This window comes from Lepidochelys kempii, chromosome 6 (genome assembly GCF_965140265.1).
Source record: "Lepidochelys kempii isolate rLepKem1 chromosome 6, rLepKem1.hap2, whole genome shotgun sequence".
NCBI lineage: Eukaryota > Metazoa > Chordata > Testudines > Cheloniidae > Lepidochelys > Lepidochelys kempii.
Genome location: NC_133261.1, coordinates 58,068,088 through 58,088,790, shown reverse-complemented (window position 1 = coordinate 58,088,790; position 20,703 = coordinate 58,068,088). Strand labels below are relative to the sequence as shown.

Below are 20,703 nucleotides of genomic sequence, written 5' to 3'. Positions count from 1 at the left end.
TAGGTCATGGGGAATGAAGCACTCTTACTACTAAAGGGGCTCCCTTGGGGTCAGAATTAGGCACATTGGCCAGAAATGGTGTGGAAGAAGCTTACCCTGGCTCTGTTTGTGTCACATTTATTCCCTAGATAATATCAGCTTCTTGGGCTGTCAATTAGCACTAAAGTAAATAAATAAAGTCTTAACTTGTATCTGGCCGTCTTTCCACCATAAGTATGGCACTTACCCCATTCTACCCCAAAAAACCCCAACCCAGCCAAACTCCGCCAAAATAAAACAAACAACCCTGACATTAAGCAACCTAAAAACAAACCAAAATGAAATTAAAAAAAGAAAAATCTAAAAAAATTCAGGGTGTGGGTGTTGGTGGCCTGGGATATACAGGAGGTCAGAGTGGTTCTAAACCAGTGATACACACACCCCTGGAGGTACACAGAGGTCTTCCAGAGGGTACATCAACTCATGTAGATACTTGCTTAGTTGTACAACAGGTTACATAAAATGCACTAGCAAAATCAGTACAAACTAAAATTTCATACAAACAATGACTTGTTTATATTGCTCTATATTCTATACACTGAAATGTAATATTAATATTCCAATTGATTTTATAATTATATGGTAAAAATGAGAAAGTAAGCAATTTTTCAGTACTAGTGTGTGGTGACACTTTTGTATTTTCATGTCTGATTTTGTAAGCAAATAGTTTAAGTGATGTGAAACTTGGGGGTATGCAAGACAAATGAGAGTCCTGAAAGGGGCACAGTAGTCTGGAAAGGTTGAGAGCCACCAGACTAGATGATCTAGTGGTCCTTTCTGGCCTTAAACTCTTGGACTCTAAAACCATAACCTCTACCCCATGCAGAGTTTTTACTCTGAAAAGGGAGAAGTGCTAGACTCTCCATGAAGAAAAGTAGAGACTTAGCTATTGATTTTATGTGGAAGGTGTGTAGAGACATTGCAATGAGAAGTAGCAGTATAAAACCCTAAGATAGATAACTTCCATAGCTCTCAGGGACAAACCACATTCTGTCATTCAAGAAGCAAACTCTTCTCTTAGTGCGCACACAACATGTCCCTACTGAAATGCATAACACACCTGTTGCTGTACTTGCAAGGTATTTCTTACTCTAACTCTATATAAGGTGTTTCTAACTCTATATGGATGTGACATGACGCTCTAGGGTGCTTTTCCATTTGTATCAGCTTTTTCCTTTTTAACTTCGTGCTGGCCCTTCCTGCTCAGTCCCTGTCACTTTCTGATACAGGTCTGTATTCCACTGGTTTTCAGAACAACTAAACCCCAACAAAGTTCCAGATGTCCTGTTCCAGGCCTCCTATCCAGGGCTGTAAGTGGGGTCTGAGGAACTGGGGAGAGGACACAGTTATTCTTGTTAAAATTAGGTCATTACTTTAATAAGCAGCATCCAGTGCATGGACAAAAGAGAAGAGAAGCAAAGCCCTCTAGGGGGAACTGTTTACCATCTGAGTACATGCTAAAGGGTTATTAAGAGCACTTCCCACAGAGCAGGCAGGAAAGCCCAGTAAGGGTTGCTGAAGGACCGGTGGCCATTAGGTACCTGCTGCAGAGGACAATGAGATGGGGTAAATTTCCTCAGACAAATAGCATCTGATTATAACCACTTTGGTAGTTTTTCCTCAGCTGACTTTTTTTCCAATGTCAGTTTTCTAATTCATTTAATAGTTTGTCATACATTCTGTGAGAGACTGGGCAAAACTGTGGGAGCTGTATGACTGTTTGCAGACTGAGGGCCTGCTTTTCAAAGGCGCTGAACATCCCCAATGCCCATTGACTAACACCATGTCAATCACACAGGAAAAGGGAAATTAAATGTCCTTAGCATTTTCTTGTATATCTTGGTTCCCTAAGAAGGGTTTAAACCCCAGTCCTCTGTAGCTAATTGGCATAGGCAGTCTGTGGAATTCCTTGACACAGAAAGTCATATAATGAAGTACAGGTTTGATTTTTAAGAGGGCTAGATAATTCTATGTCCAATAACAACTAGAGACATACTAAAAACTAGAACCTTCAATCCAAAACACCTTTACAGTTCAGAAGGGGAGGGGAAATGGATTCAGACTCCTGCATTCAACCTACCCTTACAATTTTGGATGTGGATCAGACCAAAACAAAAAGAGATTAGTTTTCCATTTCTTGTTCTCATGTTGCTAAAATCCTGAAGATTTAGCTGACACCACATGATTTTTGCAATTGACGCTGAATTAGTAGTAGTTCTGCAGGTAAACCAATGATCGGCTTCAGGGCATGAGCTGATTGCCTGTGGAGACAGGAAGGAATTGTCCTCTGCACAGTACTCCACAGATCACCAAGAATATGACAGGGTGCTTTAACCTCCCTTTTAAGGATCCAATAGTATCAGCCTGTGCTAGAGGCAGAATCCTAGATCAGATGGACCAATGTTCTGATCCATAAGGAGAAATACATTTACTCCTTAGTACAAAACTAACACTAGTAATAGTACATGCTGAGAAAATAGCGGGTTCTCCTCACATTGTAAATCCTGTATGACCTTCAGCAGTGTATTGGAAGCCATCCCAAAGCCAAGGTGTTTGTACAAAGTTAGTAAGTACATCTCATCATCATTTGTACATACACACACACGTAGATTTCATTTCTATGCAGTGCTGGTTAAAATCCCACCCTGCACCTCTTACCCCCACTCCTGTAGTTATTTATATCTGTCAATTTTTTGTTTCCTTCTTAATTTTGCTCCTCCCCACCCTAAGAAGGAAGTCCATGAGAGGTTTCACTCTAACACATTGTTACTCCTGCTGGAATTCTGCACCACCACACACTGCAGAATTAATGTTCCCCGCAGAATTTTATTTTTTCCTTCAGTATTTCCCCTCAGTATTTCACCCTGGCACGGGTGGCTGGGACTTCCACCAACAGCCCCGGGTAGCTGACAGTGGGAGTCCCAGTTGCCTGGGGCTCACAGTAGGAGCATGATTATATGGTGTTATTTTGAGAAATAAAATAGCAGAATTTCAAAATATGGTGCGCAGAATGTTTAATTTTTTTGGTGCAGAATTCCCCTACGAGTATTGCTACAGCTGACAAAGTTTGCTGCTCTCAGTGCTTCCTCATGCTAACTGATCCTGGAGTGGGACTATGTGGGACTAAGGAAAGAAACAGTGGTGGAAAGAGGAGAGGGCAAGGGAGGCACTGGCTTTAGCTCTGAGACAACTACTGTGAAGATCTTTGTTTTAGGCCTGATGCACTGTTTGTATTAGCTCAGTACTATGTTTCTATTTGTTTATTCGTTTCTTCCCTTTTTGGCCTTACGTCTCCTCAGCCTGGCTTCGCTGTTCTCAAGTAGCATAAACAGTGCTGTCTGTCTAAAGGTCTAAAGGGGCTGTCTAAAGGTTGTCTCTGCTAAGTGCTGTAAGAGAAGGATGTGGGTCATTTCAGGACAACACATGGAAATTAAACCAAGAACCCTTCTGTGACAGGGTGCTATCAGCAGCACCCTGATCACTGACCTTGCTGCAGCCTGGAGAAGGCTGCAGGCCCAGTCAAGGGAATTACTGTTTGGTGGGGGATTGTGAGCATCTGGGTGACAATCACTGGGCTAACAAGGTAATTGGGGAGAATATAAAGGGAGGAAACAGGAAGCTTAAGAGGAGCTTGGGCTGGGGAGTGAGGGCTGCAGGGAAGCCTGTCTTTGCTATAAGCCTTTGTTGCACAAAATGGTTATGTAAGAGGGAAATAAATGGTGAAAGATAAACAGCCTGAAGTACATTTGTGACCATGAAACCATCTGAACTGACTGGGCAATGAGGTTCAGCAGATAGTGATGGAGGCACCCAGTGACACCTTCCTTAACCTGGGGCCTTAAATATTAGCATCCGTGGTTCACAGAAATCACAGCCTAGAAAAAATAAGGTCACTTGCCCATTCAGGACATCACAGGAGAATCATACTTTCAATACAGTTGTCCTACACCTCGCAAGACCAATATTACAAGAGTCCCAAATTATCTTTGGGAATACAATCATCAACACGCTGGGATGTGTGGTGTCAGCACATGGCATTGCAACACAAACATCAGAGCAAGCAGCCACTGAGCAGGCTTCTCCCACACAGCTCTGCTGATGTACATTACTCTGGCCAGCAGCACCCAGTTCCACCGATGTACTTTCTGCACCACCCCAGACAACTACTATGCTGAATCCCCCCTACCCCACCACCACCACTGCCCTCAGTCCTGGCCTTGACAACTCTCTGCCATACCTGTCCTGTGAATCCTTTGTGCATGGTGTAACCAATTAGTCCTGCCTTGAATGCAGGGGACTGAACTAGATGACCTCTCGAGGTCCCTTCCAGTCCTACGATTCTATGATGCTGTTGCCTGTGACAGAGGGAGATTTGACGGATTCGATGATCTAGCTCCATTCTAGTCCTATGCTGTTATATTCTTATGCAACATTCACTCGTTGTTTTGTGACATATAGTTACCCTCTTGACTGAGGACACCAAACTCATGTCACTTGTGCCTTGAACATCTTCACATACCCCCTCAAAACTCTCCTTTGACAAGTTAGGCTGCAAGTGTGCTGATACCACTGCTTATCGTGCTGACCAGTATTGCCTCATTGTTTACTTAAACCTCCCAATCTGTCTTATAATTATAATTGTCTTATAATTAGATTGCAAGCGCCTTTGGGCAGGAACCATCTTTTCCCCCTATATTTGTAGAGCACCTAGCACAATGTGGTCCTGGTCTACAACTAGGGCCCCAAGGTGCTTTAGTAATCCAAATAATAAAAATTCCTAGAGGCAAGAGACAGTATAAATCTAATGAGCCATCTCTTTCCTGCTCAGGTGTGTTGAGCTTCTCCCCTGAACTAAATGAAATCCTCAGCTGGAAACATCCTCCGCATAACCCTGTCACAGCAATTTTCCAGCCTTGGCTTCTTTCTGCAGGGAGTTCACAAGGGCTAGTGATCTTCATTTGTCCTTTTCCCCACCCCATTCCCACCATCTTGTACAAGAACTTCAACAATGTTGTCTTGAAAACCTCCATATTTGGTCCTAGTTACATTGGTTATCTTATGTAACTACCAGTTCACTCAGGAAATAGCCTAAGAGTCTGTGGGATAAGACCAGATTTTCAGCATTGTCAGTCATTGTTGACCTGTGTAGCGCTGCCAGCCTGTTCCATAAAATACTGTAGTCACATTCAGCTGATTGATATTAGATTTTTCTGCACAAGGCATGGTCCCAACAAAAAAACACCTCAGTATTTTGGGAACATTATCTCCATGTCAGCTTCCTGAGAATACTTGAGGGAAACTACTGCTGTCCGGCTGCTCAGGAAGGTGAATTAAGGATTGCTTAATGGGTTGACTGGCGCAGCTCCTGAAATCAGATTGGCAGAGGCCCCTCTCTACCACTTCAACTCAGATAGCAACATTAGAAAGAAGGGCATCTATGTTCCAGAAATCAAATCACAGCCCTGAAAAGGACACTCCAAGATGCATTTGAAGGTTAGACCCCCATGTCCCAGGTCCCTGCAACCCAAAGGACCCCATGACATTCAGATTCCAGCACTGAAGAGGACCCTGCTACAGGTCTATACAGCCAGTCATTACGTTTTCAAAATAAAAGAAGGCAAAGCTGCTAAAGGATAGTGGGTAGGCGCCTCATTTCCTTCCTATCTGGAAAGGCTACTGTAACACCCAACTGCCTCACAAACATTAATTAATTGAGCCTCACAACACAACCATAATGTTACAATGAGGAAACTGAGGCAAGCAAAATTAAGTGACTTGCTAAAGGTCACACAGAAAGTTCGTGGCCAATGTGGAAACTGAACTCATGTCTCTGTTGTCCCAATTCAGTGCCTCAACTGCAAGATCATCCTTCACTAGAAGTGAGTTGGGCCTCATTGTCTTAACAAACAAATGAAAACTGAGACCTACAATTTGGAGCAGAAGCAACTAAAGCGATAAGAAGATATAGACTTTTTGCTTTTACCTGTTAAATCCATGAGCAGTAGTAGAAGTGTATTCGTGGGTAGTCGCTGATATTTTGCTTACGAGCCCTGGACACACCTCTTGTTTTACTTTTGCCATCCTGGTGCTCTAGGGAAAGTCCTGTTCCTTTTCATGTTTGTTTAGTTTGACAGGTTTCTTCATTAAAACTAGATGGTGTCATGCACCTGATAGAGGAGTCTGTGTGACAATCTCACACATACTCCCTTAACAGGAAGCATCCCTCTGCATTTGCTTAGTGTCATATGGGCACTGCACTGAGGTATTAAAGAGGAACACATGAACTGGTTATTAATCCTAGTAATGTAGTGATCACCACAAGATTTGAGAATATTTAGAAAAGCTAGAGTTACCGTTGGCAAATCCAATTCCCCCTAAACCTGTAGGAGTTTGTATTAGGCTAAGTAAAGAAATGGCAGATAGCTTTTGGCAAACCCCAGTCTTTCTTTAAGTACTTAGTCTCATTACTGACTACAGCACATTTGGTCACTTTAACTGTACAATGTTTACTGAACTGTTTTGAAACCTAAGCAGTGATGAATTTTGAAGACCTTGACAGTAGTTTTCAACATCATTAACAGTTTCTAAAACTTTAAAGATTTTCTTAAAACTTTACATAAAAGGCTACTTGATTGCTCACTGATCTGGATGTGAGGGATCTTGCCAGTCCTCCAAGGGATTCCAGTCCCAATGATGATACCACCTCCAAAACTCAAATCCTAAAGACAACAGGGGACTCTGCAGAGATAAAATCCCGATTTTGGACAGCAGTCTAAGAACTCCAATCCCAAGGTGTCTGGGAATGTTTGAAACCTCACGTTCCAACCCCAGTAAAGGTCCCATTGCAACTCAACACCCACTACTCTAGGCAGGATCCTTAGTCTACAAAATGCAAATCTCTACTCCTTTATGTTTAAAATCCTGTTGACATGCATTGTACCATTTTACAAATGTATTATATGTAGTGGTGGCAGCCAAACATGTTGTCCATTTCCATAAAGAACGGTAAAGTGAATTTGGTGCTCATAAATCAGGTCAGGGAACCAAAGTCCCCTGTTTATCCCCAGTTCAGGTACATCATGACCTGTCAGAGTGGAAGCTTCCCCAACACTGCCCTAAGAATGTGACTCAATTTTGAACTGGAAGGTCACCACTGGGGTGTAAGAAGTTTGTTCAGTCTCTAACTACTTCTGTCCAAGGTGCCTCTGGTAAGACTTCAAATGGGGAGGCTGGTTTGTATCTGTTGTAACAGTGTTTTTTGTGATACGGATATTGTTCAATAGGAACAGAGACCCAACTCAGTTCACATCTGCCATTTGAACAACTGTCACAGAGTGACTGGATGGCCACCACCTTGGCTGACACACTCGGGACTGAACTGCGGACCTCCAGAGCTAAAAGCATACGAGGTGCTGCTGCTTGAGATAAAGTATTCTAGATGGGGCTGTAGCAGACTCACACCCTCTGCAGATCAAGCACAGAGGGGGACTTGTAACACATACTCACCAGTGGTCAATGACCTGTAGCCACTACTAATCTGAGATGGATTAGGTTTAGTGGTTTACAGGTGAAATGCTCTATATCCCATTCCCACAGCCACCTAGTCCCTCTCCAGTCATTTTACTATACACTGTGCAAGTGTCCTGCTCATCCTTGACTTAAACATTTAAACCTGCCCTTCCAAAAGCTTAGGTTCTCTTCCTTTCTTAAAAGTTCTGTGATAAATTGCCACAAGAGACTGAAGAGGACAGTCTCTGAAGGCTGCACACATTAAACCTCACACTAGAAGCTTATACATCATCATTATATATATCACCGCCTTTGCTTTCTGAGGTCAGTTTTAGCTGCAACCCAATCTTGGGTCAACAGTGCCCCCAAATTTTGATGGCCTTTGTGAAGTGGTTCTCAGTACAGTTCTCTGTGGAGAGGTGTGCATATCGCAAAATCTACCAGCACTATTGTCAGCAGAGAAGCCATGGAGACTTATCCTCCCACATGTAGAACTGGACTCTTCATGTCAGGGGAGGGAGGGAGAGGACGAACGAGCACATTGGCAGGCAGCATGGGAAGGCTTGTCCAGCCCTTGCCCATGGATAGGATGTGATTTCTTTGCCCCCCATCTCAATTTGACATCATTCACAATTTCTAAATTCAGGCACACAACAGTTTTCAATCACAGAAAGATAGACACAACCAGAAGATGATCATGTTCAGAGAGCCAGTGTGGACATCAAGCTTTGCAAACTAAATCTCCTGGTTAGCTCTCTGTGACCCTCTCTGGATGCAGAGAGAATGATGCCCCATGTCTGAAAATGATACCTCCCTGATCTTTCAGAAAGCAGCCAAGTCTGATCAAGCTAGTTGTGATCTGTTTAAATGAGTAGCACTCCGTTTTAAACCACTCCAAATCTCTTTTGTGTCACTAACCTTTGAATCAGGAATTCAGCTAAATGACTATAGTTGCTTGACTCCTGCAAGGGAAACAGAATCGTCTATCACTTACACGATCTCCAAGCAAGGAAAGCATGGGAGCAGGAAGCCTTCTGGGACACACTAGGAGTCATCATTTTGCTTCATAATTCCACCTTTCATCCCCTGAGGTCCAAACCACTGGGGAAGACAGAGAAGGAGACCACTACAGGCATCTCCCCAGACGCCAGTGCAAGCTAAAATGCTCTCCCCACACAGAACACGCTGGGAGGCTTTCAAACAGAAACAAGGGGAAAAGCACAGGTGCTCCCATGATTAGGCAGCCAAGGCCCCCCTCTCCACTCCCAAAATAATCACAATTATTTAAAGAGAAGTTTCTAGGAGGGGAGGACGTCACTAAATGTCACTTACGAGTTTCACCCCTTTGGCTCCATTCTTTATTCTCATTTAATAATACACCCAGCACAAACGTCTCCAGTTGCTATGGTGGCTAAAGGGACAGTACCAAAATAAAAAAAAATATGCAATAAAAATGTCACTCCGTGTGGTCCTTATACCACCACTATGGATTATTAAAATGGACAAAAGGTTAAGAGTATCATTTGTTTTTCCACCAGAGTTGACTCTGATATTTGCAATCTGCTTGGATAGTGAAATCTGTCAGCTTCACTTCTATTCAATTTCACTGCGAGACTAATCTATTGTGAGGCTTTCATTTTATTTACAAAACACTTATAATTGAAACTTAACACAAAAATTCCATAAGCTTTTCTATCATACTACAGTTATGTAAGAAAAACAGACACATTAAAATTGACAATATCCCTCTGTTTTACACCCCACTTTCAAACAAACAAAAAAAAGCAAGCAAGAGAATATTTGCCTGGATATCTTGGACAATCAGAGTAGCTGTGCTGTGTTTGTCCTCAGTGCTCCCATAGCATTTTGAGTCCTTATGCCAGCCAGTGAACAACGGGTCACACACATCATTGTTCTTGCTCAATAAAGAGGTGTTAAAACCTCAGTGACAAACAGAGGGCATCTGGGAGATTTAACATATCCTTGTCATTAACAGGTAGGGTAAATATACACTAGCAACCAAAGTTTGCTCTGTCAAGCAGGTTTAAATACAAAGTGATTCCATAGAAATCAATGGAGGTATCATAGAATATCAGGGTTGGAAGGGATCTCAGAAGGTCATTTAGTCCAACCCCCTCCTCAAAGCAGGACTAATCCCCAACTAAATCATCCCAGCCAGGGCTTTGTCAAGCCTGACCTTAAAAATATCTAAGGAAGGAGATTCCACCACCTCCCTAGGTAACGCATTCCAGTGTTTCACCACCCTCCTAGTGAAAAAAAGTTTTTCCTAATATCCAACCTAAACCTCCCCCACTGCAACTTGAGACCATTACTCCTTGTTCTGTCATCAGCTACCATTGAGAACAGTCTAGATCCATCCTCTTTGGAACCCCCTTCAGGTAGTTGAAAGCAGCTATCAAATCCCCCCTCATTCTTCTCTTCTGCAGGCTAAACAATCCCAGTTCCCTCAGCCCCTCCTCATAAGTCATGTGTTCCAGTCCCCTAATCATTTTTGTTGCCCTCCGCTGAACATTTTCCAATTTTTCCACATCCTTCTTGTAGTGTGGGGCCCAAAACTGGACACAGTACTCCAGATGAGGCCTCACCAATGTCGAATAGAGGGGAACGATCACATCCCTCGATCTGCTGTATACATCCCAAAATGTCATTGGCCTTCTTGGCAACAAGGGCACACTGTTGGCTCACATCCAGCTTCTCGTCCACTGTCACCCCTAGGTCCTTTTCTGCAGAACTGTTGCTGAGCCACTCAGTCCCTAGTCTGTAGCGGTGCATGGGATTCTTCCGTCCTAGGTGCAGGACTCTGCACTTATCCTTGTTGAACCTCATCAGATTTCTTTTGGCCCAATCCTCCAATTTGTCTAGGTCCCTCTGTATCCTATCCCTACCCTCCAGCGTATCTACCTCTCCTCCCAGTTTAGTGTCATCTGCAAACTTGCTGAGGGTGCAATCCACACCATCCTCCAGATCATTTATGAAGATATTGAACAAAACCGGCCCCAGGACCGACCCTTGGGGCACTCCACTTGATACCGGCTGCCAACTAGACATGGAGCCATTGATCACTACCCGTTGAGCCCAACAATCTAGCCAACTTTCTATCCACCTTAGAGTCCATTCATCCAGGTACTCCATTCTAAGGGAGGGAAACTTGGCCCTTTATTTCCAGTACCCTGTTTCCAGAAACTCTATTGCTACTTTAATTTTCCTCTTACTGCCCCTCTGTCTAGAGGTGGTTATGGAGCATGGAGGGTCATTTTTATGGATGAGTGATATCTGGTGGTTTGAAGTTTGGTTCAGACAAGCACCAAAGTCCTGATGCTTCTCTGAAACTCTGGGAGCGGTTATCAGCCATATTAGTAGATGAAATTTAGCCCTATGCAGGAGACCAGCCTATGCACTGACCAACTTCTATGTCACCAAGGCTTAATTCTGATTTTCAGCCTAGTGTCTGAAAAGTACTTTAAGATTCTCCAGTGGAAATTGCTACAGAAGACCAAAGGAGTAGCACTGTCATGATAAGAGCGACAGAAGAGCCAGTCTCTGTGGGACAAAGGGGAATTTGGGCCCCCAACCACCCATCCCATTTTCATAGGGCAATCCTAATGCTGACAGGGCTTGCAGGCTGGGAAAGTCCCAAAATGCCTTTGGGGCTGAGGTACCACCATCAAAACATGGCATTTACATATTCTATGTCCAGAAGAGAAGTTGAAAAAGGTGACACCTCACGTCTGGCAAGAGGGTCAATTGGGAAGGTGCATTTATCACATTAGGTAAGACTTGAATATAAGCCTCTTCCAAGCTGTCCCAGACCCATGCATAGAACAGCAGGATACAGCTTCTCCTGGCACCCAGCTAGTTAGCCCATTTCATCCCAAGTGACACTCTGTTCCCCTGAGGGACACAGCTCCTCTGCTTTCTTCTAAATATTTAGCTGTGCAAGTTTGTGCTGCAAGACTCAGGAATGTCTTGAGATGGAAGAAGGAAATGGGGTTGCCTGGAGCTGGGCCCAACATTTCTCTGGCAAATTCACTTCAGATAAAACAAAACATTTACAGACATAAATAAGAGACGGGAGACTGGGGGGGGGGAGCTCAAATGTGTCAGCTGCTGTGTCCAGCTTTAGTTCAAAACATAAAAATTAAGGGAGGGAAGGAGGAGGGGAGAAAACGATACATGGAAAAGAATGTAAAAAGCCGTGGGTGCCAGCACAAGCTCAAACCCGCCAGCAAGACAAATGCAAACTAACAGGTATAAGCATGTTGCCTTATATGGGAAATTTTTCTGCTGCATTTGGCCCTGTTTATAGGAATTCTCTCTTAGTTTCAATGTAACCACATGTCACTGTCTCCGGTCTCCAATACTGGACAGCTCAATGTGAGGAGCCTGGGCCTGCAAAGTTTACCTCAACAGTGACTTTCATAAGAGTGTTCCTCATCTCCCATAAACCATAACACTGCGAATGGAGGCCTAGAACGATCAGACCAAGGGAGGCCAGCTTCCAGAGCTGATATTCGTGTTATAGTAACTTGAAAAAATAAATAATAAATAATAATATTTACTAATGGTTTAGGGTAAACAGAAGGTGCTCCACCCCCTCCTGCAGGTGGGAAGGGGAACTCAGTCTCCATCCTTCCTTCGAACCTTGGTCTCCCTGTTGAGATGGTCCACAAGAGTAGCAATTGTGATGATGGCTTTTGGGATGGGGACACCTGGCTTCTCAAAACCACTGATAAAACGTCAGATGGTAACTTGCTCACTACTGACCCTTGGAGGATTCAAACTAGAGTTTGAATTATTAGTGTTAAAGGGTCCATTATCCTTTCCCAATCCCCTGAGCCATCCAGCACCTTCAGTGAGTCAAGGTGAAAAGTACATCCAGGAAGCAAGTAGGTTGATACTCTATCATTTGTATAAAAAATTTAATGAGCAAATCAGCCATATTCCTATTAAAAAGCAGTAACTATAACAGATTGCTGTAGTGATCATTCCTAAGGATAGACGAATTGCTGATAAAATACAGTCTTCCTCTACCTATGTTATACTGGGACAGAAATACCAATCCAGAGAAGTCCAGCATACTCAGTGGAATATCATGAATTCAGCTACAAGACAGAAAGCAAGGAGCAGGAATAAGTGGACGTTTTCAACGTGGAAGGAGGTAAATAGTGAAGTACTCCAATGATCTGAATTTGAACAGGTGTTACTTAATGATATGAAGCCAGGAAGATTGTAAGGAGCCTCAGAAGGCCCGCCAATGAGGCAATTGGGCAACATGAGAACAGATAAAATTTAGCAGAGAAGAGTGCAGAGTAATATCCACTTTGAACTATTCATGCACATTGATGGTTTGTAAATGAAATATAACCACTCCTGAGACGAGATCCAGGCATCACTGTGGATATCTCAATGAAAATATCAGCTCAGTTCTTAGCCGTAGTAAAAAAAAAAGCAAGCAAGCAAGCTTAGGAATACATACAATGCTGAAAATATTATAAAACCATTTTGTAAATTTTGATATATCCTCATCTAGAATGTTGTGTTCAGTTTTGGTCAACTCATCTCAAGAAGGATATAGCAGAAAAATAGAAAAAGGGCAACAAAAATTATTAGAGGCTTGGAAAGACTCCCATATGAAAAGAGATATTAAAAGATTTGAATTGTTTAGTTTATAAAGGAAGTGAATAAAAGGGGATATAATGGGGTATCCACAATAAGCCTTGCTGTAGACAAGGTCAGTTAAGCACACCTACTTACCCTTTATTTTAATGCAAGAACAAGAGGGCACCCAATTAAATTGAAAAGATAAGAAATTTAAAACTGATAAAAGGATTTTTCCCGCTCACAGAGCACATAATTCACCTGTGGAACTTCCAGTCACAAAATATTGAAGTAAATTATTACCATTTGTTATTTTTGTGATGCACAGATTTGTGCTAGGGACTTCACAGTAACTAGAAAGACAGTCTCTACTTCAGAGAGCTTACAGTCTAAAGAAAAATGCTTAGTATGATTTAAAAAAATCTGTTAGGCATTTGTATAATAGCAAAAATAACATTGCAGCATGAATTAGGAAGAAACTTCCCCTGCAGGCATAGTTTTGCCTACATGGGAGTTTTACATCATCCTCTGAAGCAGCAGATACCAGTCATTGCTACAGACAGGATACTAGAGTAAATTAACCATTGGTCTGATCTAGTACGGCAATTACTATGTTCAATTCCCACCAGAGCAGCAACACAGAGCAATAGTTTGGTATAGTCATGATGGGCATTTGGATTTCTAGCACAGCTTTACTGAATGAAATCCATGTTTCCTTCCTCAATTCCTATGCCTTTGATTTTCACTTATCTTCCTCCTACTGATCAATATGAGCTGCAAAATCTGCTAATATCTGAGCAGAGCTTTGTCCATGACAGCATTTGCACAGCTGTACCTGCTGTAGCCTGGTAATGCTGTCCCCTACCTGTCTCCCCAGAAGCACAACGGTTTGCAGGATCCCATTATCTACTCCACACATTATGAGGAGACTCAGCCCCACAAGTCAGATCCATCAAAGGGCAGCATTTTTGATTGCTGAGTTTTAATAAACAAATGGCATTTTCTATTCACTATTTAGCTACTTTGGCATTTTAAAGAATAGCTCAGATCATAATGATGAAATTTCTGCATTCACAGTAAACTGGCACCAACAAAGAGGATAATAGTCATATAAATTAGTCTAGGAACAGGGAGCCAAGCTGGGAAATATGCACTTATTAGAACAATCACAGAGCTTCAGAGAAGGAATTGAGGATGCGTGCAAGGGAGTGATGATTGTGGGGGAAATCACTGAAACAGTCAGCCCAGCACACAGCTGCAGTAACAAAAGCATGAACCAGATACAAGACCATACAAATACAGGCAGAGAATATGAACTAGAAGCAATGATCCCGGATTGCATAAGGCACTGGGAGCTGACATCAATAGAGTTACACCAAGGATGCATTGGGCCACTGTGCATGCCACTCAACCTCTTCAAAATTCATTTCTTCAGCGACCTTTTTCCAAACAAATTACATTTATGAACAAAAATTCCCAGTGCACTTGGGAGAAAAGATTATGCCTGGTCTCTTACCCATTCATTTAGATTACAGGCCATTTGAGAGTAGGGAGCTTGTCTTTCCCTTTTTATTGTATAGCACAGAGTACACTGACTAATCAATAAAAAACTAACACTATGTTGTAATTTAGCCCAGCAGCTGGGTGAAACCTTCCTAACAGAACTTGGAACCATTTGAAGCTCAGCAGGTTTGCGATTTTGTTACAAACCTGAAGCTCAAGCCAGGTGTGCTTAATGTAAGCGGGGAAATAGTCCTGCTCTTGTGGGGAACTTTCCTGGCTTCTGCACTACCCCGGTGAAGTGGGCTAGCGAAAGGATCTGAGTCCTTGTTCCCACTTCCTTTACCCAGTGGCCTCCCTGCCCTTGAGGACTCCTCTTCCACTCTCCTGTCTGGCAGAGTCCTCGTAACCCCAACAAGGCTGGGCCCAGGATTCCTGGGGGGCTCGACCCCCAACCCTGCTGTGGTCACCTCGGACAGGGGTGCTAGGGTGTCCCCACTCCGGGGTACTCTCTCTGCACTGGGCACTTCTCTGACCCACTGACCATTACATACAAGTTAAAGCAAATGCAAGTTATTTAATCAACAATTAATTTTAAAAAGAATAAGCAAAAATGGGAAAGGTTAAAGGAAACATATCACCCTGCTCTGTGGCAGGGAACATCACAAACAGTGTCTCTGGAACATCAGGGCAGTCCACAGTCTGTTCCTTGTAAGTCCCAGGCCTTCTTCTCAGTCCCTGGCTGTGCTGCAGTGATGCTGTGGGTTGGACGCTCGCTCTGGTGGTGGCCACACGTTCTCAGGCTCTAAGTGGTAGGACCCCTCTTCCCAGTAACGCCCCCGCCCTGTCGGGGTGACGATCCAAGCCTGGCCTGCAGAGACTCTTGGCTGAGGCATCTCCCTGAACTGGCCCCGCTGCCCAGGGTCCCCCTAGGTTTCCCCAGCTGCTCACCGCACCCAGCTCCAGACTGCTCCAGCCCCAGCTGCACCACTCTGTCTCTGCACTGCCGCTGCTCTGCCTCCAGTCCCTGGGCTGCTTCTTTGGCCCCTCTGGCTCTGGTTGCTACAGCTCTGCTCCCAGAACAGGTCTGCTCTGCAGGCTGCTTCTGTGACTCTGCTCCCAGCACTGACCGGCTTCCTGGGCTGCTTTTCTGGCCTCTCTGGCTCTGGTTGCTGCAGCTGTCCTCCCAGGGCAAGTCTGCTCTCTCTGGGCTGTGCCTCTGGCTTTGGGGCTGCAGCTCTGCTCCCAGGACAGGGTCTGCTCTCTCTGGGCTGCTTTTCTGGTCCCTCTGGATCTGGCACAGCTCTGCTCCCCAGCTTAGCTTGGGCCCCTGCTTTCCCCTTAGCTCAGCCCCACTCTGTCTGACCCAGGCAAATCCAGCTCACACGGAGAATGGGACCTCCCTGGCCTCCTGACTCTCTGATTAGCCTGCCCGCCCTGTCATTCAGGCTCACCTGGAACATTGGCCTCTCCCCATTGTTCCTGAGGGCTGTCAGTCTCAGGGTCCTGATTCCCCATCGACCCTTCCCCCTTTTTAGTACTGGGAGATAGCAACTAAAACACCCCCACTGAATGTTAGTAACGGGGCAACAGTCCCCTTACATTAAGTTCACAAACTTTTTGCCAGGGTTGGATCAAGTTTTGATCAAGCCTCACTGTTCCGGGTAGACAATGTGCAGAGCCAAGAGGTTTGGCCTGAATTTTGCTTTGGGTACTTAACTTTGGGGGATAGAATGGGTGTTCAAACTTGACACTCAATGCAAACCTCAACAGAAGCAAAAGTGGAACGTGGATGGCACATCCTGCAAGGATAGTGAACATCCATGTGATCAGAACATCCAGAGGTGTTTTGATCTCTACTCCCATTTCTGTGTAAGGACTAGTCAGGAGTAGATCTGGAACTTTCTTTCAGACATCTACCTGAAAGTCTGGATCCTGACCACAAGCAGAGATGGGGCCCAAACCAAACATCATAATATCAAGACTTCTGTAATGAAGCCAAATCAAAACCCTGGAGGAGGAGTTGAACTTTGCCACTCAGGCCCATCTCGGTCTGTTCTGAACCTGTGTGGCCTAGAGTACTCAGGCTGGAAAACCTATAAGATCCTAGAGTACTCAGGTTGGAAAACCTGAGATTACTCCATATTTCCTGCTCCTGCCTGGGAATATTGTAGAAAGGGCCTATTGTGTGGGATTTCGGGGCGGCAGTTTAGATCTCTGAAGATATGGGGACATTAAGAATAAACATTTAAAAAATCAAGGGGAAAAAAAGTGAACTGAACTTTTTCAAACCTCAGAGAAAATTTTGTTCAGTTCAAGCTTTGGGCCAAGATCCCAGTGATCAAAACCACTGGCTTATGCCTGTTTATTCTCATACATCGCACAATCCCATCTTAGAGAGTGTGGGAACTCTTTAGCAGGTTTATTACAGACTCACACCAAACTGGGCACTAAGACAAAGGATAATATATTCAATGGAGAAGATTTGTAACAGGAGGGTGAGTTTGAAGTTTTGTCATCCTGGGTCAGGTGGAGTGTATCACAGCATAAACAAAGAGCAGATGGGGCCAGACCAGCAGGACACGAGAATTGTCCAGCTGCATGTTTAAAGAGAGCCAGGAAGTCAGTGACAGTTGTTGGTCCCCAGAGTACGTGCCAAAAACTCAGCCTAATCACCCCAGCTCTCCTGCCATTGGGCCAGATGCCTGAAAGAGGGAGCTGTGTAAGCTGAATTTGACCCTTTTGTCACCCCTCTTTCTCTTTGGCCAAACAGCGCGGGAAAAGTGTTTCCTTTTCTCAACCTTCTGTAAGACTTGGAATGGCCTCTTCCCTGTTCCAGCCGTTCCTTCCCTCCCCTTCCCTGCTCATTCTTAGGGCTTTTAGTTTGAGTTTACTGTTGCCATGCAGAAAACGTTTTGTCTGAAAGTTTGGAGGCTATAGTTTGCTGGTGCAGACTCTGAAACCTTCACCCAGCAAAGGCAATCGTTTCTACCATTTGTACTAAGGCGAAGGGTAATCGAGTGGTTGGAGCAAGGGACAGGGAATCAGGACTTCTGCATTCTAATCTCATCTCTGCCATTCACTGGCTGTTTAACCATGGGCAAGTCCCTTAACATGTCTCAGTTTCACCATCTGTAAAATAGGAATAACTACACTTACCTACTTCACAGGGAATTGTGAAGCTAAGTCAATTGTTGTTTGTAAATAACTGAGATCTTTACAGAAGGATAACTTATGTTATATCCCCCTCTCTCCCACTGAGAGACCCAAAACACCTTCAGTTTGGATGCATCAAGCTTTGATCTGGATTATTTTCTCCAGAAAATGCAGTCTGACAGTTCATACATGGCACAGCCTCTGCAGTGAGAGAACATTAATACAGACCATGCAACTTACAAAGCATTGCTGTGGTGGGTTGCACTCACCTATTGAGCAGTGCCTTTCTCTTTGGCTACCAGCACCCCTGAAAGCTATCAGCCTGTCTCGGTGAGTCTTCTGTGTCTTGGCCCTCCATCCAGGTCACATACTCCAAAACCCCTAATAACAAACTCAAAAATTGAAACTGTTCCTTGTCTTCTGGGCCAATTATAAACAAAATCAATTCTTACCCTTTCTAGGTTAAACTCTCTCTCTGGGACGGAATCAGCGAAGTTCCTTCTTAGCCCCTGCCACTGACTGTGGCCAGCAAGAGACCCTGGCCCTGCCTGGTTTCTCTGGCAGCAGGCAGCTCCTTTTATTTCAGCCTGGTGGGTCTTAATTGGCTTTTGCTAGTTCCTAGCCCTTCTGTCTTCTGGATGACCAGATCTCACTGGTTCCCAAAATGGCTGCTGTTTTCCTCACTGCTAATTGTTTTCTAGGGCAGGGTGTAACAGAGCCTCCAGTATGGGGCCACAAAGGCCTGGTATCCGCAGTCAAAATTGCCCAGAAATGAAAATAGCTACCACAGCGTTACCAAAAATGTCAGCACTGAGACTCTTTGAAGGGAGTCATGCTCCCTTCCAAATGGTTGTATTGGTCCATTAGTTGCTCTTCCCCAGAGCACTATGAGGATCAGAAGAGAAACAGGACCCAAGGGAAGGGAAAACTGTGATATTTTGGGGATCATCCAGTAAGGGGTTCTGTTACTGCCAGCTCTGTAACCTTGGGTGCCTTTTGTTGTGCAGCTTTTGTTCAGACCCCTGACACTAGTAGCTTGTACACACGCACAAGATCTCACCCTGGCTTCCACCAGCCTAGTCACTCCTTGCAGGTTTCAGAGTAGCAGCCGTGTTAGTCTGTATTCGCAAAAAGAAAAGGAGTACTTGTGGCACCTTAGAGACTAACCAATTTATTTGAGCATGAGCTTTCGTGAGCTACAGCTCACTTCATCGGATGCTCAAATAAATTTGTTAGTCTCTAAGGTGCCACAAGTACTCCTTGCAGGGTAACACCAACACCAACAGCCCTTCCAGTCCTGAGTCTTCCTAAATCCATATTCCCCAAGTTCTTAACTACCAGACACTCGGACTTTTCCTGCCAATTCGTCACCCTCTAAAGGCATGAAACCAGTCCCCCCAACCACCAGCCTACTTTGACACACAGTTAGCAGAACAGAGGGGTAAAAATGAACAGAAGGTTTGTTTCATAGAAAAACCACAGATTCAAAGATGAAACAGTAAGGGGAAAACAAACACATAAAAGTTACACAGAAAACAAAGGCACAACCTCAGGCTTTACACTTCTAGTATTAGAAAAGGGATTTTATCTAAAAAAAAAGTTCTCTCTTGCCTCTGAACAGTTTCCCAGCATATCCCATGCCATAGAGGGGATCCAGCATTTCACAGACAGCACCTGCCAAGTGACTGTCCCTCAGTTTCTGGATCCCAAAATTCAGACACAAGCCTGCTTTTAAAAGGCTTTTTTTCTCTTTTTTATTTTTCTTCTCTTAGGCCATGGTGACTCATGTTTATTTAGTGTGGAAATCCTTCTTGATTGAAGAGCGTTTGTCTCTTCAATAAGAAAAGGAGTACTTGTGGCACCTTAGAGACTAACCAATTTATTTGAGCATGAGCTTTCGTGAGCTACAGCTCACTTCATCAGATGCATACCGTGGAAACTGCAGCAGACTTTATATATACACAGAGAATATGAAAAAATACCTCCTCCCACCCCATTGTCCAGCTGGTAATAGCTTATCTAAAGTGATCATCAGGTGGGCCATTTCCAGCACAAATCCAGGTTTTCTCACCCTCCACCCCCCCACACAAATTCACTCTCCTGCTGGTGATAGCCCATCCAAAGTGACAACTCTTTACACAATGTGCATGATAATAAAGTTGGGCCATTTCCTGCACAAATCCAGGTTCTCTCACCCCCTCACCCCCCTCCCAAAAACCACACACACAAACTCACTATCCTGCTGGTAATAGCTCATCCAAAGTGACCATTCTCCCTACAATGTGCATAATTAAGGTGGGCCATTTCCAGCACAAATCCAGGTTTTCTCACATCCCCCCCACCCCCATACACACACAAACTCACTCTCCTGCTGGTAATAGCTCATCCAAACTGACCACTCTCCAAGTTTAAATCCAAGTTAAACCAGAACATCGGGGGTGGGGGGTAGGAAAAAACAAGAGGAAATAGGCTACCTTGCATAATGACTTAGCCACTCCCAGTCTCTATTTAAGCCTAAATTAATAGTATCCAATTTGCAAATGAATTCCAATTCAGCAGTTTCTCGCTGGAGTCTGGATTTGAAGTTTTTTTGTTTTAAGATAGCGACCTTCATGTCTGTGATTGTGTGACCAGAGAGATTGAAGCATTCTCCGACTGGTTTATGAATGTTATAATTCTTGACATCTGATTTGTGTCCATTTATTCTTTTACGTAGAGACTGTCCAGTTTGACCAATGTAAATGGCAGAGGGGCATTGCTGGCACATGATGGCATATATCACATTGGTGGATGTGCAGGTATACGAGCCTCTGATAGTGTGGCTGATGTTATTAGGCCCTGTGATGGTGTCCCCTGAATAGATATGTGGGCACAATTGGC

General features: G+C 44.1%; 1 protein-coding gene across 4 annotated transcripts in view; it reads right to left on the bottom strand.

Annotated features, from left to right (window-relative positions):
* ACCS (1-aminocyclopropane-1-carboxylate synthase homolog (inactive)) overlaps nucleotides 1-20,703 on the bottom strand; it is an 86,805-nt gene that overhangs the window by 31,973 nt on the left and 34,129 nt on the right. The window contains exon 1 of one of the 4 annotated variants that reach the window (XM_073348050.1): nucleotides 8,543-8,796. The exons of the other annotated variants lie outside the window; for them this stretch is intronic. Coding sequence (XP_073204151.1) covers nucleotides 8,543-8,606 — 64 coding nt within the window. The 5' untranslated portion in view covers nucleotides 8,607-8,796. Of the gene's footprint in view, nucleotides 1-8,542; nucleotides 8,797-20,703 lie in introns of those variants that run through there. 4 annotated transcript variants of the gene reach the window in all.